General features: G+C 42.3%; 2 protein-coding genes across 33 annotated transcripts in view; both read left to right on the forward strand.

Moving 5' to 3' along the window:
* Positions 1-2,272: 2,272 nt before the first annotated feature.
* On the forward strand, positions 2,273-16,370 carry puf60b (poly-U binding splicing factor b). Of its 3 annotated transcripts, none has more exons than XM_017472932.3 (12): positions 2,273-2,380; positions 4,104-4,199; positions 6,371-6,466; positions 6,784-6,873; positions 8,717-8,767; positions 9,951-10,112; positions 10,755-10,847; positions 11,860-12,073; positions 12,380-12,570; positions 13,878-13,995; positions 14,101-14,369; positions 15,637-16,370. In XM_017472932.3, the coding sequence occupies exons 3-12, from the start codon at positions 6,386-6,388 to the stop codon at positions 15,934-15,936; spliced, it is 1,569 nt and encodes a 522-aa protein (XP_017328421.1). In that variant the 5' UTR covers positions 2,273-2,380; positions 4,104-4,199; positions 6,371-6,385; the 3' UTR covers positions 15,937-16,370. The 3 variants fall into 3 exon arrangements, with proteins under 3 accessions (XP_017328421.1, XP_017328422.1, XP_017328423.1); XM_017472933.3 differs by having other exon boundaries at positions 13,881-13,995; XM_017472934.3 differs by lacking the exon at positions 8,717-8,767.
* A 2,440-nt stretch (positions 16,371-18,810) lies between these two features.
* Positions 18,811-25,789, forward strand: part of scrib (scribble planar cell polarity protein) — an 82,149-nt gene continuing 75,170 nt past the window's right edge. For 4 of the 30 annotated variants that reach the window (XM_047156373.2, XM_047156382.2, XM_047156370.2 and 1 more), the window contains exon 1: positions 18,817-19,978. In XM_047156373.2, coding sequence (XP_047012329.1) covers positions 19,820-19,978 — 159 coding nt within the window. In that variant the 5' untranslated portion in view covers positions 18,817-19,819. Of the gene's footprint in view, positions 19,979-25,789 lie in introns of all 30 variants that reach the window. The other 26 variants (XM_017472917.3, XM_017472919.3, XM_047156384.2 and 23 more) reach the window with 18 other exon arrangements.

Consider the following 25,789-nt stretch of genomic DNA (forward strand, 5'->3'; position numbering starts at 1 on the left):
TCCTCAGACATCTCATTTGTTTGTGCCATGATACACATCCACAAACGAGACCAGACACTCTAAATGCAACAGGGCGCTCACTCACTCACGCCTGATCATCATCCCAATGATTTGAAAACACCTGACTCTAATTTCACCTTCAAATTAACTGATAATCCTAGAGGTTCACATACTTTTGCCACTCATAGATATGTAATACTGGATCATTTCCCTCAATAAATAAATGACCAAGTATAATGTTTTTCTCATTTGTTTAATTGGGTTCTCTTTGTCTGCTTTTAGGACTTGTGTGAAAATATAATGATGTTTTAGGTCATATTTATTCAGATATATAGAGAATTCTAAAGGGTTACAGTTAAGATAAGGCATTACATGTAGAAAGGTCATATTATTATTATTATTATTATTATTATTATTTCCAGATTTATGGGTTAATTGTATCTACATATAGTAATTCAAGTCTTCTCTTAGACTGTAGAAATAAAGTATCAAAACAAAACTCAACCTCAAAACCTATCATCTTAAATCTTAAATTTAGCAACTTGGAAGAAGTTTATGTACATGTGCATGATAGACATGTCAAATACTTTTATAAACCTTATGAAACTACAGTGAAAATACATTAAACCACATTTTAAACGCTGTTTTCCTCAAAATCATTTCCCCCATATATTCATAACTAACATTTTCAGTATCTAGATCAGAGGTTCCCAGACTTTTAAAGGGCAAGGCCCCCCAAATGGCATTAACATTTGACCGAGGCCCCCCTTTTGCAAGATGTCTTTAAAACACATTAAAAATACAGACTTTTTTATTGATAATTACATCTTTACATTACATTACATTAGGAATTAATTGTGTGTGTGTGTGTGTGTGTGTGTGTGTGTGTGTGTGTGTGTGTGTGTGTGTGTGGTTGTCTGAGAGTGAGAAAGAGAAAACATACTAGTGGGACGGATGTGCAAGTTGGCTAAGACCAAATTGTTGCGGCCCTCCGGGCGCCCCCTGGCGGCCCCAACTTTGAAAACCACTGATCTAGATGACCTGCATTTTGATGAGATTTTACATCTTCACTCTCATCCCTAATTGTAAGAATATTACAGAGGCATTTCCCCAAATGTTAATTAATCTTAATCATTTTTGTTAGTTTTCATACTTAAAAAAAATACATTTTTATAATAACTTGTGGTGTTTTCTTAATTAAACAATAAAGGAAAATGATTTTCCAAAAAACTTTTCGGTAAGTATTTAGAGTCTCTTGAGACTGTCTTCGTAGTGAAATACAATTTTGTTCTAACAACATCAAGACTACTTTTTTGTTGTTGTTGCTTTATTAATTATGCACATATTTAATTCGACGAAGCTTCATTTTTGTGAAAATAAATGTCATTTTTAAATCTTCAATTACAAAAAAAAAACTTGTAAGAATATCAGCAATCGACGGATGAAGTTAATATATGCACACTGGCCACTTTATTAGGAACACTTGTACACCTTACCCACCGTGCACCCTAGATGATAAATCTGCAGGAATTATGTGATGCAATCAGGTCAACTTGCAGCAAGAAGCTCAAAGGGATGTTTCCAGTGTCATGTTGTGAAAAATTGAGGCTGTTCTGAGATTAACAGGGGTCCTATCCAGTATTAGAGTGGTGTTCTGATGAGTGTATTGTTTTGTTGTTGTTGTTTTAATGACAATAACATTACCCTTTGGCTTGGTGGCTTAGTGGTTAGCACGTTTGCTTTCACGTGCTTCGGGGTTTCCTCCGGTTACTCCGGTTTCCTCCGCCAGTCCAAAGACATGCATTGTAAGCTGATTGGCATCTCCAAATTGTCCGTAATGTGTGTATTCTGCCCTGCGGTGGGTTGGTGCTCTGTCTTGTGCACCAACTTCCCTGGGATACACTCCAGGCTGCTCTTGACCCTGTCTAGGGTAAGCGGTACAGAAAATTGATTATATCAAGAATCTTTTGAGGCGTGGAAAGACATACATGATGCTCAAGGACCAGGAGAAAGCTCTTCTATGACTTAATAAAGCCCAAGACTATCCTGCCATTACAGAAGAGGACAAACAGGTTCACAAATAAGCACTTGACCTGCTCAAGAAGCTGGATCCATCTGTTTCAACAACAAAACTTTAGTTTATTTCAATTCCAATAGCCTTAACAGGGAACAGGTAACCTTTTGAATATTTTCTTGGGTTTAAAACGAGCTTTCATTGAAGACATATAGTAACAGAAAATGGATGGATGGTCTTTTCTTGGCAGTGAGAGGTGTGGCCGCTAGGTGGTGCACTTTTCCTCCTCTCCACAGAGGCGCAGTTCACAGAAGAACTCAGGAGGCTGCTGCTTGTCACTGTATGGCGGTAACGCAGCACATTGCGGTATTATTACTAAACTCTTATTTATTTTCTAAAAACTTTTTCGTAGATTCGATCTGTTATTTGCATCACAAGTTAAAATTGCGCCTTTTTTTCTGAACTCGCGGGTATCGGTAGCTCTGATTGTATTCAGATGAGGCCTTCAACAAAAAACCAGCGCGTTTCAGCAGGACTAGCGTTAGCGGCTAATGCGCTTAGCAGCTAGTCAGCTAGCAAGGCGTTAATATGACTTAAATAGCTGTACAGATTCAGGGTTGTTTAATAAGTTTCAATTAAAATGTATAGAAATAATCGAATTATCTGGAAGGTTGAGATAAATATTTCCTCCTGTGTGAGTGTGAAGTGAGGTTGCTAGGCTGGAGAACACCTACGCGGCCCTGCACACTCAAACACCACTAGCATTAGCGGGCTAACTCCGTTAAACCCGGTTCAGTGTTAAAAAAAAGAAAGAATAAAAACCTCAGCTTAACGTGTTGCTGCTACAAAAGTACCTGCTAAACCGCGTGCTCTTTAAATACTCAAAGGAAACTCGGTGTATATGTAGATATGTTTATATAGCTGTGTGTATGAAAGAGCTGTGCAACACAGCACCGTTAGCGGCCATTGCTGCAGCGAGGCTAACGTTAGCCGGTTAGCTAATGCAAGTAAGCGCGGTGCTTTTGTTGTTGTTTTTTTTTTTGGTGTATGTGTTTTTTTTGTTTTTATTTTGATGACCCTGCTGTTTACACGGCTTTAAAATAATCAAAGTCTGTTTATTAGTAGAGTTAAAAACAAGTGGAGGTAATGAGACCTCTGCTTTGGGACCTCATGGTACATTAGCAGACTGGGTCACTGTAGAGCTGAGCGATATATCGTGTGTGACTCGGTATCACGATATACTGATATCGCTGAAGAACTGTCGCGTTACGTTAGCATTCTGCGGTCAGGGTTTAACTACGTATAGCAATATCCTCATAATACATTGTGTTTTTGTGCAGGTTTAAACTGGGGTTACGGTACGTTTTTTGCCGTTTCAAACAATACCTGGGGTTTTTTTTCTGTTTGAGACCAGTTACTGTGAAACAACTTGTTGAAATGCAGAGATTAAAGTTTTTTATTTGCATTTCCTTCAGAATTGTGGAATTAATTATTATTAATTTAAAAGGAGGCATAAAAGGTAGAACTATCGGTATCTGTTATCGGTATCGACCGATATCTCTTTGAATAATCGGTTATCAGTATCGGCTGAGAAATTTAGTATCGGTGCAACTCTAGGTGTAAGGGATATAGTTTTTACGCACGAGCCTGGACGGTGCTTCCTTGGTGAAGTAAAGAGAACCTAGTGATTTTCTTTAATCAAGGGTCTATGGTCAGAGGATCTTCCTTATCTAACATGAAATGGAAAATACATGTTATCGCTGTGATGTAGAGTTCATCTCGTTCCGTGTGACGAGCAGTAATCTCAGAAGACCGCTGATATAACGGTGTAAACCCAGCTTTAGCCAGGAAGGCGCGTCTCAGTTGTAATAGATAAAATGCCTGAACGGCTTTCTGTCAGACCGCAGGAGCATCTAGTGGACGAAGGCATTCGTTAATGACGTCTGTTGTGAACCATGAGGTTTCTGTGTGCTCCATAACTCGTAACCCAGTAGCTAATTTTTTTTTTTTCTGCTTGCACACTGACAGTAAAGCATTTCTGTGCACAAACTGGTTGTGTGTTAAATTGTTTCTTGACGTGTTTCATCAGCTTTAGATTGCTGAAAATCTGTGAGTGAGCATTGTGCCGGAAACTTCCCCACCGCCATCTCAACCCTGGTCGCCTCAGTCAGTCGGAGCCTCGTAGGTGAGCATGTCAATTTGGAGTTGGTGTGTTTTTTTTTTATAAACCTGATTGTTTTCTTTCCTTGCTTTCAGCAGCAAATTGTAGACACTGGGCTGCTAACATGTGCGGTTTAGCCATAAAGTTTATGCAACCGTGATACAGTATCCACCTGTAAAACTACACTTCCTGCTCTTTTAAATATGACTGACCAAACGGGGGGGGATCGCCCTTAGATAAGCCAATTCACTGAAGGATGTAGGACGTGAAAGACGTGCGTCCCGATTGCCGTACTACCTGTACTAAATAGCAGGGCTGGACTATTATGGACCAAAAGTCATATCTCGATATTTTTGATGTGTGTGTTTATGTGGGTTAAATACTCAGTTGTAAGCCAACTACATGAGGTGTCCCAAACACCTTTATTCATAAGACATTGATGAAAATAAAGTGCACACACAGGGTTCCTCTTTCTGTTTGAGAATCCAAATGGAAATTTAAAAGAATGGCATAAATATATATCAAACTAAAATAGTCACATCTCAATAGACAATACTCCTTCGCTTGTTAACACAATAACAGACTGATTGAAAAAGTCACCGTACTGCTTCTCCTTTCCTGCTGAACAGGGTACACAGCTTTGCAGATACCACATGTAAATAAAATAATGCGTTTATTAAATAGTTATAAGTATGCCCAGGGGTGCAATTACTTTGCGCCAACTTTATCCAGGTGAACTTTGACCTGTGCGTTCACAGGCTTCAGTCTTGTGAGCCAATAGAAAATAAAGCCGTGTTTCCACCGCAAGAACTTACCCCAGGAACTAGGGACATTTGGAGGTCCTCGGATTGTTTCAACCAGGGTCTAAATTAAGTTCTGGGTAAAATATTTCCTGCTCGGAAAGTCCCTACTCGCGAGGTGGTAATTTTTCAAAGTTGAGAAACTTTGGGGGTGGCGCTTGTCATGCTGATTGATACTGTAAACCACCGTTTACAGTAACAGTTGTTTATTGCGATTCGAATGAACACAGTGGAGTTTCTTAAAAAATACGACAGATGGAAGGAGGACGAGGTTCAGGCCTTATTAAGTATTTATGCCGAGGAGGAAATACAGCCGAAACTGGAAACGGTGACCCAAAATGAAAAAGTATACTTAAAATATCAAGTGGGTTAAGCGAGCTGGGCATTGTTCACACAGGAAAGCACCTCGTGTGTGTGTGTTCGTCTCAGTCATCCGTTTGCTTACTTTAAGTCTGGCATTTTGAATTTGCTTTACTACCACTGTTTGACTCTTTTTCTCAATTACTTTTTAGCAAAGTACTACATCACAATCAGCAGCAGCACAGCTCGAATCTCCTCTGTGCTTGTTGTTGTTGCAGTGTCAGATTTCGGAGAATAGACTGTCCGTTTTAACCAAAGATTTAAAAAAAAATTCACTCCTTGACCGGAAACCGAACCCTGACCGCGGTATTGAGAGCACTGTATCCTAACCTCTAGTTTGGTTGCAGCAAACTCTTTTGTTACCGTTCAAAGGTTTGTGCTCCGATCAGAGCCTGCTACAAGCAAACATTTGACATTATTACATCATTAAAATCAGCTTACTTTGTGTCAGTCAGTTTGATTGTAGCATACCTCAAGGCTTCGTATCTTCGCCAAGGGCTCATCATATGTCACCGGACTAATTTGCCTAATCTTCACGGTACTGTAGACCGCCATGGAAACGCAGACAACGGAGGTCTGGAGGAACCAAATGGTCCCTTGGAAAAAATTTCCTGGGAATAATTGTTCGGGGTCATTTCAGTGGAAACGCGGCTGAAGAAGGTCTGGGCTTTTTGGGTGGTACAAATGGGAGGAGGTCAATATCATTAAGTAGTTGTTCACCAGACCTCTGGTTCCTTACTAAAAACAAAACACCACCACAGTCTTGTTTACTGACGAATGCTAGGATTGTTTGTAGTAAAATTGTTTCCTCTCTGCCTGTTACAAAACGAATGCCAGCGCCTCAGTGGACTATTTAACGGTACAACACCTAGTTTAACAGCGAAAGCTTCAATTAGTCACACACTGTGGTTTAAAGATATAACTTACATGTTCACACGTGTGTGTGTGTGTGTCTCTCTCTCTCTCTCTCTCTCTCTCTCTCTCTCTCTCTCTCTCTCTCTCTGTGTGTGTGTGTGTGTGTGTTGGTTGCTTTAGAGAGGCAAATCTCTGATGATGGAGAATGGTCAAGGCACAGGCTCCAAGCTGGGCCTGCCACCCCTCACTCCAGAGCAGCAGGAGGCACTGCAGAGGGTAATGTGCTGTCAGATGACGCTCATTCGAAATTGTTTACAGTTTAATTAGATGTATAACTGGCGTTATTATTCAACAGCTAACAGTCAGAAGTAATGCATCTTTTACCTGGCTGGACGTTTTCAGCTGTAGGTGGTGGTAGGAGCTTGTTAGAACTCGTCTACTTCAGCAGACTCCTCGCCAATCAAATTCTGATTCTTTATTTTAATTATAATTTATTTATTTAAAAAAAAAAATTTAATGACTAGTCTATACTTTTGAATTCGTCGATCCTTGCACTCACGAAGCTAACCCGTCTCTGTCGTTTCACTCTGCAGGCGAAGAAATATGCTATGGAGCAGAGCATTAAGAGCGTCCTGGTGAAGCAAACCATAGCTCACCAACAGCAGCAGCTTACTAACCTGCAGGTGAGCAAAGAGAAATATCGCTCTGGTAAAGCCTGTGTTCCGCAGTACTGCCGAGTTAAGTGTGTCGTCCATAAGTCTGACGTCCGTAAACGCGTCTCACGTTAGCGGCCATTGGACACATAAATGGTCTGGGTTTTTTTTTGTTTTGTTTATTTTTTATTTTTTTATCTCCAGGATTTAAGAAAAATCTTAAGATTTTTAGAGTGGCTTGACCTACAAAAACAAATTTTCATTTAATACTCAATCGTTCATTTATTTATATTACTGTTTACAAACCCATTCGAGTCAGAGACAGGGGGTCGGAGGAGACGGCTGATTATTCGCTGAGAAACGCTGATGTATGGCCTATATGAGGGTTTCTCCTTCTATGGTGCCATGCTTAATTATATTATTACAAAGAAATTTGTGGTTCACAGTTCCTTATGCACTCACCGGCCACTTTAATAGGAACACCTGCTAATTCGTGCAAGTATCCAGTCAGCGAATCTTATGACAGCAGCACAGTCCATAAACTCCTGCAGATACAGATCAGCTCATGTTGTCGGTTAAGTAAATAAACAGGAAATGTTTTCCAGTTAGGGCGAGACTGTGTCCGCCGTAGCCTCAGGTTCCTGTTCTTGGCTGACAGGAACAGAACCCGATGTGGTCTTCGGCTTTTGTAGTCCATCCACCTTTAAGGTTTGACATGACATATGTTCTGCATACACAGTTGGTAAAGAGTGGTTACTCTTTGTGTTATGGCACTTGTGCACGGGATGACTCGACTCTGCTCACTTTTTAGGGGCTTTCCATTGTGGGTAGTACCTGGTACGTGTTACTTTTTTTTTAGTCCCACCTTGGTCGAGGTTCCGGCCGAGCCGATACTAAATGTGAGCCACGCACTGAGGAAGTAAAAAGTGGTTCTGTATTTTGCCTGAATAAATGTGTGTTATAATACATACTGCACGTACAGTAATGTTCTATCGATTTTATACATTTTGTATCGTTACCGATAAAATTACAGCAAAGGTTTCTGTCTTAGATTTTTACATCTCGCTTGTTACCGATTTCCAAACAGGTGTTTATTAAAGTCTCTCCTGTTGCAGCTGAACCTAACTTGGTCATGTAAAGCACTACGAGTGGGTTTAGAACGTAGAGCCGTTATTTTGCATCCTTAATAGGGTTCGTGCTCAGTGAACAGGAAAGGCGTTTGGAATACAGCCTGATGTTGTATTATCCCTATATCATCCCTGTATATAAGCCCTGTACAAATACACCGTTATTCCTGCGTGAAGGCGAGTGGAAGATGGCACCCGCGTTGAGGCGACACTAGTGGAAAAGCAAGTGAAGGAAACCGAGTCGAGTTGAGTCGTACCGTACTGACATTTGACATTGTCTGCATCTGAGTTTATGCATTGTGCTGCTTCCGCCACACGATTGGCTGATCAGATAACTGCCCAAATGAGCAGGGGTATTAAAGCGGCCACTGAGTGTGTATATTGTTCTTGTCTTAATAAATATTTCAAGCAATACACGTTTTTCAAGCATACATTTTTAGTATCCGTTCTTCTTCTGTGTTGATGTCCATAAGACATCATTTTTAACATGAATTCAGCGAGTCGCTCGTCGTCCTTTCGGCCAGCTTTAAGTATCGTCCAGTTGCGGTTTAGTGACATGCTCATGTTAATACCGTAAAATCAAGGGGTAGGTTGAAGCTTTAAATGAAACAGGCAACGATTCAGTTACAGATTAGACTGCAACTGCATCACTTTTCTTCTGTCTGGAATCTGATATCTGTCTTGCAAAAGAAATAAAAACATATCTAACCTACTTTTCAGCACTTTTCCATTTTACTGTGTTTCAGATGGCAGCCGTGACTATGGGCTTTGGAGATCCTCTCTCACCCTTTCAATCGGTCAATAGCATATTAAACTATTTCTTTCTTTGTGCGCATTTTTTTTTGATGCTATGACTGAGGGACATACCAGACCAGATATACAAAGCTGATGACCAGACATTTGTCTCAGCATATTTCAAAAGTAGACATGGACTTTTTTTTTTTTTTTTCTTTTTTTTTTTTTTTTTTTTTTTTATAAATTTTTTATTTATTTCCCCTGGGGTTTTTTTTTTTTTTTTTTTTTGGGGTGCAGAGAATGATGTGTATGTGGTTGGTCACTCATTTCATCGCAGGTTGGCAGGTCTCACATGGCTTTTACATCTCAGTAGTACCGCAGACTGTATTTGGGCCCCGGTGTGTAGGTGAGAGAAGGAGTTTGTCAAGGATATTTCACTAGCATCAGGTTTACATAATCATCACCCTTTAAAATGCATCAACACATACAGTGATCATTAACACATAGACACCATGTCCAACAAGCATTTGCGTGTGTGTGTTGTGTGCTGGGGATGTTGCAAATCCATGTCTCCTTTGTAAATATGCTGTGATCTGTCAGAGCCAGCTTGGTGGGATGTATAAGAAGGCTAGCCAAGAAAAAGCACCCAGCAGCCAAAAAAAAAAAAAAGTCACATAGGTTTATTTAGGTAGGGAAATATTCCTAACGTTTGTAATTGAAAGAGGGGGAAAAAAACCCTGTGTACATTAATTATTAGGTTATGTGGTTTGTGCAGATTCGCCCTTCCTCTTGGAGAATTCCAGCGTAAGTCCAAAAGCCACCAAAGGAGGCACCTCAGGTTTCAGCTCATAATTGTGGTTTTGATGGTATGGTTTTGTTGAAATTGTCTTGTTGGAATCTTTGCACCCCAGGTTAGTCATAACTGTACATGTTTTGAAATGTGTGCTGTGCAGGCTCAAAGTAAAACCCCTGAGCTCACTGTTAAACAGAAGGGCTTCTCTGCATCTACTCTAACTCCCCTGGCATTTATGCTTAAGTTGTAAGTTCATACACATAAGCATATGAAACCCAAAGAGGACTAGAAAATAGGCATTTGTTTGAAATTGTAGTCAAGATTCTTTTGGTATCTTTTTTTTTTTCTTCTGTGTTGTGTGTTGTGCTGTCTTGTTTTTTTGGACATTCTTCAGCAGCCAGTATTCTCTCTCTCTCTCTCTCTCTGTCTCTCTCTCCCCTACATGACACCAGGTTGCAGCACAGAGGCAGCGAGCTCTCGCCATCATGTGCCGCGTCTACGTGGGCTCCATCTATTACGAGCTTGGCGAGGATACCATTCGGCAGGCTTTTGCGCCGTTCGGCCCAATCAAGAGCATCGACATGTCCTGGGACTCCGTCACAATGAAACACAAGGTATAGCCACTAGAGGGCGACTGATGGATTTTACCTTTGCCGATAGCTAAGTTGTACAGCACCTGCCAATAATCGATAGTAAAATTGATGCTGAATGAAAGCGTAACACTCGAAATAAAATGTTGCTTATGTTTATTACAAAAATGAACAGTACTGACTGTATCATGAAAGTGTTGTGTACTTTTTTCCCCAAAAAGTGTGTATGTATATATATGTGTGTATATATATATGTGTATATATATATGTGTATATATATATATATATATATATATATATATATATATATATATATATAATATAATATAATATATAAAATTAGCTATTAAGAAATATTAAAGTACATAAAATATATTCATCCAACTGAACCAAAACGTAACACTCCAAAGAGCAAATAAAAATTCCGATAGTTCCAGCAATCAGTTATCGGTGCTGATTAATCGCCAAAACTGATCAGTCGGTCGTCGTCGAATAGTCATGCTTCCTAATTTCCACGAGGACACATGGTAAAGCTCTGACATCACAACTAAACAGCCTAAAGTACTGGTGATGTAGAAGTTGGGAATATAGATGAACCCCAGCAGTAAGCAGAAATCTTACCGTAATAATAATAGTAATGAATCACTTTGCCTGTGTCTTTGGCAGGGCTTTGCCTTTGTGGAGTACGAGGTGCCCGAGGCTGCTCAGCTGGCTCTGGAGCAGATGAACTCTGTCATGCTGGGTGGAAGGAACATTAAGGTGGGTTCGAAACCAAGGGAATTAGGGATTAATTATATCAATAGTTCAGGTATTCCAGTTCAAGCACACCTGAGTGCAACTAATCAAGCCCTTGATTAACTGCATCAGGTGTGCTTGAGACAACACCTGTTTTGCATGCTTGTGCTGTTGTGGGGGATTCTGTTCAGGGGTGGAATAATTTTGAAACTGGAGAAATCATTATAAGTTGCATTTTCAGTTGAATTTGGGGAAACATTTGAAGCATTCGTTGTGTTTAACCATTTAAATTGCTTTTGTTTGATTTGTTCATCGCAAACAGCTGAAAGTCTGTACATTTTGACAATAAACCTGATTTCCAGTGGAGGTTGAATAATTTTCATTGCATGTGATGTGTGCGGTGTGAATTTGGTGCATGTCACGTGGGGAGGCTTGCTGTGTGTGTGTGTGTGTGTGTGTGTGTGTGTGTGTGTGTGTGTCCTTGCTGACACACTGTTGTTCTGCTTTCTGTTTTGGAGCCCTGTTTCCGTAGGTACTACAGAGTCTGGGTGCGTGATGTATTCGCACGCTGCTCTCAGGCCAGTCTGCACGGATGATAGGCTGTGCCTGGCTGCTGTCGCTTGGCCGCCCCACCTGCAGTACAGACACTGCATAGGCCGCAACTGACCATTACACTGTAGCAGTCGCATTACACACCGAGACATTTAGGGACATAAACATACCACTGGTTATCTAATTTCTGGTTCTTGTTATGGGGACAGTGGCCACTGCTGAGGAAGGAATGAAGGGAAAAAAGTTGATAAGCTCCTTCTATCCGAGTAAACAGTGTTAGTAAAGGGTTTTAGGTCAGTCGACACAATATAATTTTATGGCTCAGTATTCTGCTTGATTTTGAATTCAGACATTAACCAGTGATCTCAGAGACATTTTCAGATATCACACGTGCGCACACACCCAGACGACACCGTCATACCCTCACAAGCTCATATACCTACACTGGTGCTCAGTAGCCCCTGTGCTGTTATGTATGCTATAGGTGGGGCGGCCAGGTAACATTGGACAAGCACAGCCCATCATTGACCAGCTGGCCGAGGAAGCACGTGCATACAATCGCATCTACGTAGCCTCGGTGCACCCGGACCTGTCCGACGAGGACATCAAGAGCGTCTTTGAGGCCTTCGGCAAGATCAAAGCCTGCATGCTGGCCCGAGAGCACACCACAGGGAAGCACAAAGGCTACTGCTTCATCGGTGAGCAAAAGTAGAGAGGAGCTCAAAGGCTAACCTGACCTTAAGTAATCAGAGTGCTGTGCTATTTCTGTGACTGGCTTTTAAGGAAAGCTATTCTCATTTCTTGGTGTAAGAGCAGCTTACATACTTACACAAATCATTTGATACGGTCACTCATGCTAGTCATTTTGTTAGCATTGCTGGTGGTAATCCTAGTCTATTATAATGCAGTAATTGATGCATCTTCATGTTGTTTTGACGTCGTGATCCAAATTGCTCGACTTCCGATCGGATATTGTGATTTCGATTTCCTGTCTATGTGGGTAGAATATGAAAAGCCTCAGTCAGCGGTAGACGCAGTGTCCTCCATGAACCTGTTTGACCTGGGAGGTCAGTACCTGAGGGTGGGGAAGGCCGTGACCCCACCCATGCCCCTGCTCACCCCGACGACCCCCGGAGGTTTGCCGCCTGCTGCGGCTGTAGCTGCTGCTGCCGCCACTGCTAAAATCACAGCCCAGGTGAGAGATCGCAGCTCTGTTGGAGAGACAGCTCAGCATTCAGGTGCTGCTGTCCGCAGATCTGCCAGCCTTCACGCATTTTGTGTAGGAGCTCGACAACACAGTACACTGGTATGAGTTATCACACACAAATATTGCAAAAGAGTACCCCCTCTTCCCCACATTTAAAAATGGAGGATGTGCTAATGAAGTTACTCTCGCCTTGACTTGCTTGAAAGGTGGTGCTCTTGCTTTCTGTCCAGGGGAATGGAGAATATTTTGAGTTCATAAAATCTGTCAATGTAAACTTGGCTACCGTTTGACAAGTATATAGTTAACTATAATTAGGAATGCTGACAAAAAATGGTGCAGTCATCGTGGATGCTAGATTTAGAACGATAGTGGATTTTACTGATAACCGACAGTTGGGCGGTACCTGCTGATAACCAGTTAATCAACTGAGATTTTAACATTGATATTGAATGAAATATAACTTTCAAAGTAAAATATTGCTGAACTTTATAACAAAAATAAACAGTACTTACTGTACTTTTTTTTAATTAAATAAATATCTAAATATTAACTTAAAAGTTTACATCCAAACTGAACCAAAAAGTAACACTCCAAATAAATAAAAATAGAGATGTTCAAAATGAATCAAAAAGCACTTCAAATAACACAACAGAATTAGTCAGTGGTAGTTTTTATTTCGCCTCTAGAGGCCGCTCTCGTACTGTATAATGACTCTGGACTTTTTTTCAGCCGCTCCACAAAGGACGCAACTGGGAAAACTATCGGTGTTGATTTTTGCCGATCAACCGATGATCCCAGTAATCCATTATCGGTGCAGATTGATGAGCAAAAACGGTCGATCAGTCAACCTCTAGTAGATACCAGGTGCACAAAAATGTCAGCCTTGCCGAAACATGGTTTCTTCAAGGAAATTTACACAAGCAAATTTTATTTATTTATTTATTTATTTATTTATTTATTTATTTATTTATTTATTTATTTTAAAGACTATATTGAAAGTGTACTGTAATGTTTTGTGTTATTTACTGTATCCCCATTTGGCAGCACTACACAATCTACTCCTTCGAGGTTGGCAGGTCTCTGCCTATTGTTTCTTTGAAGTTTGCTGCATGATTTATTGCAACTTTGAGTAAAGATGTTCTTTCATGTAGTAGAAGTCCACCAGATTAAGATTACACATGCTTTACTCATCACGTTAATATATAGTTTTGGCATTTTTGACAATCTAATTTCATGACATTTTTCAACAGTTGTGTTGTCTTTTGCGTTCCCCCTGTGTGTGACGTGTTGTTTAGGAGGCTGTTGCAGGGGCGTCCGTGTTGGGCTCGTTGGCGTCTCCCGCTCAGCTCCTCAGCCAGCAGATGGGACTTCCTCAGGCTGTGCTGGCAGCCCAGGCCCCAGGCTTAATTACAGGTGTGACACTAGATTTATCAGGAGAAAATATTGACTGTTTAGAATTTATTCTATGAACTGCTTAATCTCTTGTGTCCCCCCACACCCCCCACTCTTTTTTCCAAGGTGTCACACCTGTTCGGCCGACTCTGCCCGTGGTGCCTCAGGTGGGCCTGGTAAACCCCGTGCTGGCGTCACCACCCATCACATCCAGTGCCACGTCCACAGGAACACCAACAAGCACAACTCCGCAGCAGCCCGAGGTTAAGAGAGAGGTACAGGACAAGCAGCAGGAGAAAGACGAAGCTCGAGCAGACGCTGTGGAGCAAAGGAGTGTGAACGAGCAGGAGCAGAACAGAAGCAGTGAGGGCAGCCCCACAGTCACACACTCAGGGGTGAGTAAAGAGCTGCTGTGACCATGACCACAAACTAGAGCATGGCTAATAAATAAAATACATGCAGGCAGTCTGGAATGGTTTTTGATAGGGTAATAATTTTCGTTTCCCATATTTGACCGAGTTGTAAATGGAAAAATATTCACTCAATTACCCAATTCTAAAAAAATTGTCGTTAGCGATTCTAATTCGAGGCGCACTGTATTGTTTGGCTGTTTCTGCAAACTAACACGTGACGATGCCGAATATTTTGACACAATCTGTCGTGTCGGGTTTTTTTCTCCTACACTAGATTATATACCCTCTGGCAGAAATGATGGAATCACCACACTTAAAGGCTATTCATCTGGGGTTTCTTTTATTTATTTATTTATTTATTTATTTATTTATTTATTTATTTATTTATATTTTTTTTTACTTCATAGCAAATAAACAAAGCACACACATGACACAAACCAATTTTTGGTTCATAGTCGTACATGCTGGCTTCGTGCAACATACCTCAGGCAAGAAATTAGTTTAATAAATTTTTTCCAGTTCAAGTAGGGGAATGAATTACGGAACCACCTTGTAATTTGCATTTCTAAAACAAATACCAGCACAAGTCTAAAAATGCAAATGAGTCTGCAGTTAAGAGTGTGCTTACACACCTTAACCTTGGACTTTTTGAAAGGATGACTCCTTCAAAGAGCAAGAGTACAGCACCAGAGAAAATCCTCCATCGTGTGAGAGCGTGTCCTCTGGGTGCATATACACATTTAGCATCAGGAAATTGAAGCTGGTCTGTTTGCACAACATCTACAATGATGGAAATAAGATAGCTAGTCACTAATCGGATCATTTCGATGAAGAAGGTTTAACTGTTTATGTCTGGGTGAAGAGACACAGTGTCAAGTGTATAAAATCTTACTCTTGCGGTTTTGTGTTTCATCTTTGTTGAAAAGCAAAATGTTAACGTCTGCAATGATACAAAAGCGATTTGGCAAATAAATATATATTTGCTTGTTGGATATTCCACATTTGGCTCTGATTTTGAGACATTTTCACCTCGTTTCAGTGCTATTTCTATATCTTCTGCTTTACATTAGCATGGTATAATGTGCAAATGAAACAGCGCTACATCTGAAGACGAGCAATCTTTGAATTCAAACTTTACTTAATCTATATATATATATATATATATATATATATATATATATATATATATATATATATATATATATATATGAATGAGACACATGACACCTCTTGTATTTCTGATGTACAGTCTACAGTAATGGTGTTGCGCAACATGGTGGGCCCTGAAGACATCGACGACGACCTGGAGGGGGAGGTGACCGAGGAATGCGGGAAGTTCGGCGCCGTAAACCGGGTCATCATCTACCAGGAACGTCAGGGCGAAGAAGACGACGCCGAAATCATCGTGAAGATCTTCGTGGAGTTCTCCGACAGTGGCGAAATGAATAAGGCCATCCAGGCCCTGAACAACCGGTGGTTCGCGGGTCGCAAGGTCGTGGCCGAAGTCTACGATCAGGAGCGTTTCAATAAAAGCGACCTTTCGGCATAAGACTGACCAACTCTGTCAACCTGCTCAAACTCGTTCAGCCTCGGTGTCTGCTGCTCGAGTTTTGGGATTCTTTTAAACTTGTAATTATTTTTTTTTTATTGTGGTCAATAATAATATTGGGGACAATCCCATTGGTGGGATTTGACTTAGAAAATATTTGTGCTTAATGGATTTTTTTTTCGTCATCACCTACTGTGAAAATTTTTTTTCCTTTTTTTTTTTTTTTTTTTATGTTTATTTGCAAATTGTTTTCTAATTTGTCTATTTGGTTGGTTCCATTGTTCTCTTATGCTCTGACCCCCACCCCAACCCATTTTTTTTTTTAAACAAAAAAACAAAATTTTTCCATCACTAATGTTCTGTTAAAATTCTAAACATTGTATTGGAGTTATTTCTTCTGAATTTACCAAACAATAAATTCTTCAAATATGCCATCCTTTTTGTTCACCGTTTGTGAGTCATGCGCTTGAGTGTTATTTAGTTGACTTTGTAAATGTAAAGCTTGAGTTATTGTGTTGTAAACAAGACTGGATAGCCGTCTGAATATCTTGGTTTCAAACATCAGACTCGGGTTTTTGAAGGTGATATTAGACGTCATGGAGACGCTCAGAAGTTTAGCAGTAACGTTGAAGGAGCTGAGACTGGGTAAGGATCCGCTGGCGTGGTTTGCTTTAAGAAAATCCTTCCGGACGCTTGATCTTAATGCGTCATTGTTTTCACAGTTTGATGAAATTAATATAGTATAGATGTAGATCACCTCACTGACTTCCAACCGGACTTGCTGTGACGCCATGTTTCCAACCCATGTCTGATCAACCGGTCTGAGTTTACATCATACGATCAATATTCAATCAAGAGTCAGGACCTTCAGGTATGACGCAAGTAGGAGAATTCCTTGTTGATCATCAGTGTGTAGGTTCTTGTGTACGTAATTAGTAAATATGATTATATAATAAGCTGGAATGTTTAGTGTATAGTAGTAATTACTGGGAGGTGAATTAAGACCCCAGACAGTGGGAGGCGCACTCGCGTAAGGAAGTGAAGAGTGTAGTAACTTACTTTTATGAGTGACCAAAATATAGAGTTGTATGCAATGTTTCTTCAGATTTTTGGATAAATTGCATTGATATCTGATTGATGTCTGCTCTTAAAGTGTATTCATAAAAATATCAATATTTTTTTTCAATTTCACACCTTTGATGAGGGTTTTAAGCTCCACCCACTCAGCACAATCCAATCGATTCATGTCATATATCCTAGAAATGCCTGTTTTCTTGATATGTTGTGTGTATATATACCATTATAAACCAGAGTGGAAACATGTAAAGGATATTGCAGAAGAAATGTCGGTCATTGTTGGATTTACATTTGATTTTATTCTGGAAGATAAATAAAAATATATACATGACATAGCCAAAAGTATGGTGACACCTGACCATGACATCCATACGTGGTTCTATCCCAAACTGTTGCCACGGTGTTTGAAGCACACGGTTGTCTAGAACGTCTTTATATGCTGTAGCGTTGCAAGATTCCCTCCACCAGAACTAAGAAGCCCTAACCTGTTCCAGTCTCAGTGCACAAAGCGAGATCCATGAAGACGTGGCTTGCCAAGGTTGGAAAGGAAGAACTCGAGTGGCCTAGCGTTAGGGTTAGGGCCCTGACCGCAACCCCACTGAACACCCTTGGGAAGAATTGTAAACTGACTGCACCCCAGACGTCCCTCACCTGACCTTATACTAACACTGTTGCCGCTGAATGAGCCAATCCCCACAGCTATGCTCCAAAATGTACTGGGAAGCTTTCCCATAAGAGTACATGATGGATATCAATAGATAGCACATGAAACGATAAAGAAATGATTTTTCTAGAAAACTGCTCTGTAAAGTATTCGGAACGAATTTGCGAACTGATGCGTACTTCACTTCATGACATTTAGTGGTTAGTATGTTTGCTTCGCACCTGCAGCGTTGGGGGTTCGATTCCTGCGTCTGCCCTGCCCTACGTGCACGAAGTCTGCACGTTCTCCCAGTGCTTCGGGGGTTTCCTCCGGGTACTCCGGTGTCTTCCCCCAGTACAACACGTGTTGTAAGCTGACTGGCATTTCCTAATTGTCTGTAGTGCGAGTGTGTGTGCGATTGTGCGATGTGATGGGTTAGCACCCTGTCCAGGGATAGGCTCCAGGCTCTCCATCACCCTGTGTAGGATAAACGGTACAGAAAATGGATGGTTGGATGCGACTGGCCAAGATGAACTCACCTGTCAGGGCTCAACAGTTAATGCCTTGGGATTTACTGATCAGTAGGTCGGGGGTTCAAGCCCCAGCACTGCCAAGCTGCCACCGTAGGGCCCCTAAGCAAGGCCCTTAACCCTCTCTGCTCCAGGGGTGCTACATCCTGGCTGATCCTGCACTGATCTGACCCCAGCCTCCTAACAAGCTGGAATATACGAAGGAAAGAATTTCACTCTGCTGTAATGTTACAAATAAAGACTTCTTCTTCTAGTGTCTTGGCTTTATGCACTTTATCTTCCCTTTCTTACATACTCCATTACACATTACAGCAACAAAATACTATTATAACACCATATAGTATTTACTAGCCTGGTGAGAAACGTTACGTTACAGACAAAGCTGTGTAATAATTTCGCGAAACTGCTGATCTGAATCGAGCCAGGTCCTCCTGACCGCTAGGCGTCATCATCTGAATCAACATTTTAAAATAAATAAATAAATAAAACAACCAACACCCGTATAGTGTACACCAGACGCTGCGTCGAGGACGAGTTTACTTTTCCCACACGTATTCTGGAGACCCCTGTATTCTCTACTGCGATTGGCTAGGACTGTATCGCGTCCTGTATTGGGATTGATCAACAATTCAAACCGACAAAGAGTAAGGAGGCGGGGCTTGTCCGAATGCGGGTAGGGAAGAGTGACTCCGTGACGACTCTCTGTGTAGTCAAAGCGTTGAGGCGTATTTGGGGGGAATGGATCGGTGAACGAGAAGCTCCGGTTGACTCAGTTACCTTAAGACTTTTCTAGAAAGGCTGGAAACTCCCTGGCGCACGAGCGCGACCAGCGGGACTAACTGTATCCATATGAGGCACGAGCGAATAGATCTAGTTTGCACTGGTTGCTCGCGGACGACTTTGTCGGGGCGCAGCGGAGGAGCACAAAGCCGCCGGCGGAGGCTCGAGCGCTGTGTTCCGGCTGAGAGCGGACTCTAACCGCGCTCCTCCTCCTCTGACAGACAAATAATATATATACATAAATATATATTTTGTACCGTCTGCTGCGTTTAATTATACAATAGAGTCGCGGTGTTGTTGCTTTATCAGTTAGCGTTGTGTTAGGTGACTAGCTAAACGTGAACGCTTTTAAACCTCTGGCTAGCAACCGAACTAGCCTGATAGACTAGCCTCCTAACAACAACAACAACAACAACAGCAGCAGCAGCAGCTGTATTCTCTCTGCTCTCTACAGCACATGCAGGTAGGAAAGAGTGCTCCATTAATTACCTCGGAGGATATTTGAAAATAAAACATTTTTGTAGGTGTCGCTGAAATAAAGCAGAACCTTTTGTGGAGCTCAGTTTCGGTCACAGTGAGCCAAGTGCACTTCCAGGCAGTGTTTTAAAACAGAGAGAGAGAGGTGTGTGTGTGTGTGTGTGAGAGAGAGAGAAAGTGAATTAGAAAGTAAAGTTTTCAATGAAACAGGGTTGAATTTCTCAAAGGAAGACTAAAGCAGAGAGAGGAGAGGAGTGTTGGAGGAGAGAGCTTTTCCTCTGGAGGTGAAAGCTCAGCCAGGGATTTCCCTCTGCCGTGTGTTGGCCCTTCCCCGTCTCTAATGTGGAGGCCCTGATCAGCCCCCCGGCGGCCCGCCATGCTCAAGTGCATCCCTCTCTGGCGGTGTAACCGCCACGTCGAGTCGGTGGATAAGCGGCACTGCTCTCTGCACGCTGTGCCCGATGAGATCTACCGCTACACCCGCAGCCTGGAGGAGCTCCTGCTCGACGCCAACCAGCTCCGAGAGCTGCCCAAGGTAAGCCCCGATTCTGCTCAACATCCGTCATCTCATCTCTGCTGGAGGATCCTGACATCCTCACAGACCGTCTGATCTAATGCGGCAAAGTTTAGACCGGTGATCACCAACACCCTTCCTGCAGGTTTCATCTCCAAACAAAATCTAATGTGCTCGTTTTAGTCGATCTGGAGCTCCTCAAGGCAGCGATTAGATGAGGCCAGGTGAGGACGATTGTGGTTATAGAGATAGAGGAAGATCTCCAGGAACAGAGTTGGTGAGCACCGCTTTAGGACGACGTCAGGCAGCACTACACGCAGGACATGTAGGGTAAAATAATCTGGAAATCAAATCCGATACAGATTCCAGGCTTTGGGTTTCACCAAGTACGTTTACACGCAACGCACGAAGATATTCCGATATGAATCAGAATTCGGCAATATTCGGCAAAATTGGCACTATGTGCCAATCAGCACATAGAGACGTCTCTACTTTGGAGGGATCTGAGGGGCTGTTGTATTTGTTTGGATTTTTTTTTTTTTATTAGCTTTCAGACAACTAAACTGGGAATAATTGATTCCTTGAAGCTGACACATCACTTGGAGATGGACAGAGGATCAATACCTTAGATCTGTCTGTCTGTTTTGAAGGAATGAGAAATCTCACAGCCTGGGTTTGTCTACTATGGACATGTGCTTAGAGCTGTGTAACTTACTCCTTTAAAGAGCCTCTTGTTAATCCACACTCCCATTTGTAGGAGTGGGTGTGTGTGTGTGTGGGTGGGAGAAAGATTGTGTTGCAAGTCAGCTGTAGCATTGTCAGTACTAAGCGCGCCTGAGGTCCGTGTGTGTGTGTTCTGAGGTCGGAGCGACGTGTAGGAGGGGTGACTAGTGAACACCGTAGCCTTGGGCAAACCCTAAGTGAAAGACAAGCGGAAAAATTACAGGTAGTGTTTAAACTGGAGCTGCCTCCAGTCTGGTTAGTGACTCCTACACGCTGTCCGAGGCCAGGAGTGGGAGCTGGCGGCCGGGGGTGTGTACACTTCGTGTTGCAGAAAGCACAGGCGTGTGCCGGAAAGGCTGCTGAGTGTGTCAGAAAGGTGCAAAACATCGTGCCCACAGTGACACGGAGTCACTGATGCAGTGCGACACTTTAGGCTCGGAGCTCAGACTTGTGTGCGTGTCGTGTAGACCGCTGGCATATGGACGCTGCTCAGCCTGCAGCGCAAAAAGAAGTGTCGTTCATCTCAAACGCTAGAGTGATGAATATATACGCAGCATCCAACATACCTCGGAAGTTGGAAGGCGGAGTTATGCAAAACCGGGGAGGGGGGACACGGACAATTCCATGTTCACCTTTCATGAGTAACAATCTAGCCAGCTAACCGATGAGCGATTGTATATTTACTCCCACAGAGATATAGATAGCTCATGATAGATTTAACAAATGAATAAGTCTGCATGTCGATTGATCTAAAGCAAATACGTTGTGCATGTACAGCAGAACCGATTTGACAAAAAATATCATATCACGATACTCGAGGACGTTTCTACGATACAGGATGCGTATCACGATATATAGTTTAAACACAAACATTGATCCGAAAAAGTCAAACTGAATCCTGACCATCAGATACTAAATGAAATAGGCAAAACTTATGAATATGAATTTTATTGACAAATGAACCTTCCGGTGAAAATGCAAGCGCCGATAAACGCAGGATTCATAATCTTAACCGAATGGAATCGCTGTATCCGAGCCTCTCCCATATTGCGGAGGAAGCTCCTTTTTCTGGGATTTAATTTTTCTTCCTCGTCTAGAGTTGGAGCTCCACCTTCCGCTATGCTTAAACAGGTCATCAACTTTATCGTCAGTATCGCGGGATGACAGATTCTTATCACGGGGAGGGATTGTACCGGTATGTCATGGATGATACAATAAGACATAGCCCTATTCCCAAGTTCTCGAGTCAGAGCTTATTTTGTTGTTTCCTTGTCAGAGGTCGGAAATTACGGGAGTTACGGTCTTGAGTCAAAGCTTTTTTTAAGTAATAGTATGTTGTTAGATCTGGAATCATATTTCCGGTGCGGTTCAGAAGCAGTGTTATATTTTGAGTGTGAAGCGCGTTATATTCAAGTGTGCACACAAAATGACACGCAATCTGCTTATCCCGAGTGCGTGGGCTAGCGATAGGGCTAGGGCTAGGGCTAGGGCTAGGAGACCACACCTGCTCTGTGTGGTCAGCTTGGTGGTGTTTATTTTTTTGAACGCGGAACGTACGAGTTGTGTTGTCCAGATTTTGCCAGTGCTGAATGATGGTGCGTTTTGTCCTTAACCACACTTCAGACTGCAATCTGATCCATTTTCATATGCTGGACGTGGTTGGCATTTCCAAATTATCCATCGTGTGATCGTGCCCTGAGTTGGGTTTGCACCCCATCCAGGGTGCCTACCGCTTCGTGCCCGAGTCCTCTAGGATAGGCTCCAGGCTCACCGCGACCCTGTGTAGGATAAGTGGTACAGAAAATGGATGGATGGATTAGTTAGATGCCTAAGATCTCGATTTGCTCTTCATACCAAGGTACCTCCAGTATCACAGTTAGCACTTCGGTATCCATGTAACAGATTAGCATTAGTATATGGTAATGCTGCATGGAGACAAGCTTGTGCTCTGGTCGTAGCGCTTGTAGTCTCCCAAGCGTGCCATATGGTGAGTCGCAGTGTGTGGTGGATCTGCCATGTGGTGCAAGGTTTTGGTGTAAGCTGCTTGAGCTACAATCCACCCTTCAGTTAAGTGTTAATCACGGCTGGTCACATACTGACACACTTCAGACAAAGCATTTCTGGGATTTTTATATTTACGTGAAGCATTCAGATGCAGAATCCTTTGCCATGTGTAGAGAAGAGTCAGTACGCATACTGCATTCAGCAGCGTAACGTTTACTGACGGATATGTTCATCGAAAGCAATGGAAGTGATCAGGTGTATAAGCTGTGATGCTAGTTTGTGTATTAGCTTCGAAAAGGTTAAGACTGCTTTCTGTCTAACTAGTTGAGAGGTTGAATTAATTTGTGTGTGTGTAGGCGTGTAAGTGCAAGTCCGAGGAGACGGCTGCCCGGTTGATCAGTCTGAGCAGATGGAGGTTTAGTTGCTCTTGCTGGGTTTAATGATGTTCACCCCGGTGCTCAGAGACACCTACATGGAGGCTTATGTTTATCAGGCAGCCTAGACCGGCTAACTAGACTCGCTTTAGAAGTAGGTGTCGTTTTCGAGTTTTGTTTATCAGACTGCTCTGTGAAGACGTTCTCAAAGTCAAATCCAAAACCTTTGTGAAATTCGGCTGACGGTGAATTCTGCGGTCCTCCATGTCGTACACATTAGCGTGAAGTTCTTCTGTAGTTGAAACGTGTAATCTGGGGTGACACTGGAGTATCACAAATGCTTGGCTGAAGTAAAAAGGATGGACATGCAATACAGCTGAGGTCATAAGTACATTTATTTACAACTTTGCAGTGTTTTATTTAGTACTGTAACAAGCTTATTCACATAACAGATATTTATATATCGTCCACAAGGGACAATAATAACTGAATTCACACAAATGAACCGGTTCAGAAGTGTACATAGCCTTGATTCTTAATACCGTGTGTCGTTACCTGGATGATCAACAACTGTTTGTTTTGTGAGAGTTCTTCATGAGTCCGTTGTTCGTCCTGAGCTGTTAATCTGCCCACCGTTCATCAGAAAAATCCTCCAGGTCTTGCACATTTATTTGGTTTTCCAGCATCTTCTGTATATTTGACCCATTTCCAATGGCGACTATATGATGTTGAGGTCTTTTCACACTGAGGACGACTGAGGGACTCGTACACAACTATTACAAAAGGTGCAAACGTTCACTGACGCTCAAGAAGGCAACACGGTACATTAAGAGTACATTAAGTGGGGTGTATACTTTTGAACAGGGCGATCAGTGTAAATTGTTTCGTCTTCTGGGAAACGTGTAAATATCTCCTGTAGCTTCTGAAGGGCAAGTATTAAATGGAAAAAAAACAAACAAACCCCAAAACAAAACACCACCAATGTTCAGTTATTAATATTGTATGTGAACTCAGCTGTAAATATGTTAGCAAGGCATCCAGGCAAGTGGACACTCGAGTGTTGCCTGTAGCTATCATAATGTAGTAATGTACGACGTGCTAGTTCATTAGTTACGTGCATTAATACTGACCAGAACAAACCACACGATCGTGTAGCACACCGTGTCTGCACCTTCGACAAAGTCGTTGGCGAACGGTTTCGGCTATGAGATCACGTCCGAGTCTGGTTCGTTTTCTCACGCTACGTTTAACCACGAAGTGACCGCATGTCCTGCTATCAGGGAGAGTTGTGTAACCGGTTTGCTCGCGCTGGACATCTTGTTTATTTTAGTGACGTGTCTAGCCGTGAAAGCCGAGCGGGCAGAAGCACAGGCTTTCAGTTCTCGACACACCCGTTTAAGATCTGCGTGACAGTATTTACCGGAGAGCCGGGTGTCGCTAATCATTTGCATGAACCCATGTTTATTCAATCGAAGGAACCGATTATACAACATGGAACAGGTCTTTATTTCCTGCATTGGAAAGGAAGTGGGAAAAGCAGAACACAAACTGGTAATGTCTGCTGAAATGAATATGAAAAGTACGAAAGGAATCTAGATGCATGCGTCATTATATACACGCCATGAATCTTTATATCGGCCACGTTTAACGCGTTCCTATCTTTTGCCATAGAAACAGGAGATGTTTATAATTGCTCCTCAGCAGGAGGGAGTAATATGGGGGAAATGGGCTTAATAGTGTGAATATTGGATCCCGCTCTTGCAACTGTTCTGTTCAGGCTCTGTCAATTGGCAACAAGGCAACCGAAGAGGAAATCCCCCCCTCACACCCTCCTGCTCTCAATCACCGCGAACCTCCGGATCTTTCTTCTAATTATGCAAGCCTTCATTTGCGCTATCTCATAGCATGTCCTTTTTGTGAGCGCTAAACCCCCTCACCGACCGTGCACAGTGGACGCTCCAGAGAGCGTGAATTAACCCTGGATTAACCCTGCACATCCACGAGAAAAGCTCCAGTAAGAGCAAGCCAGCTCATGTTAATCATTTACATGCTATCACTCGCACATGCTCTAAGTAAACCACCCTGTTTCTCTTCTCCCTGTGCACATTTAAGGAACAGGGAGGTTCTTCGACATGACTTCAGGCTTTTGAAAGGCTCTTGAGCTTTGACAGTCAGACCAGGTCTTGTGACGGGCTACAGCTAATGTGATGCGGCACGCCCGATTGCAAATCCGAAACGGCGAGGCCCGCATTGTTGCAGCTTTGATTTCACCGCGTGTGAAATCATGAGGAAAAACTCATCTGGCTAAAACCTGTGTTACCAATTTGCTGAGTGGTAGAGAGTTTCTTCTTTTTCTTTCTTCTTGTTGGACCAACGTGTGAAGGTTTTTAAATCAGGGGTCAGGGCAGCTTTGCGCACGATCACTTTGAAATGCGTAAACAAGAAATGCCTACACGATGCCCTGTAAATTTCTCTCTATATGACGCCTGACAAACAGATGGAACCGTTTATCGTTTGGTTACACTTATTACTTCATCGTGTATTTCACAACAGTGTCGGTAATAGATGCCGATCGTTTAGCGACGCACGAGGCTTATTAAGTCCGTAACGGATGTAGGAGACGTCAGGCGGACGGTTTCAGGTAGCTTATTTGCAAAAAGCAAGACTACACCACTTGAGGAAAAACTTCATCAGTCTATATATAGGCTATAGTGATGTGATAAGTGTACGA

Source organism: Ictalurus punctatus, chromosome 7, assembly GCF_001660625.3.
Source record: "Ictalurus punctatus breed USDA103 chromosome 7, Coco_2.0, whole genome shotgun sequence".
NCBI classification, from domain to species: Eukaryota; Metazoa; Chordata; class Actinopteri; order Siluriformes; family Ictaluridae; genus Ictalurus; species Ictalurus punctatus.

Coding starts and splice junctions, on each gene's coding strand:
- puf60b (XM_017472932.3), top strand. CDS start 6,386: ATGATGGAGAATGGTCAAGGCACAGGCTCCAAGCTGGGCCTGCCACCC. Junction 10,113..10,754: donor CCGTCACAATGAAACACAAG/GTATAGCCACTA, acceptor TGTCTTTGGCAG/GGCTTTGCCTTTGTGGAGTA. Junction 14,370..15,636: donor CCACAGTCACACACTCAGGG/GTGAGTAAAGAG, acceptor TCTGATGTACAG/TCTACAGTAATGGTGTTGCG.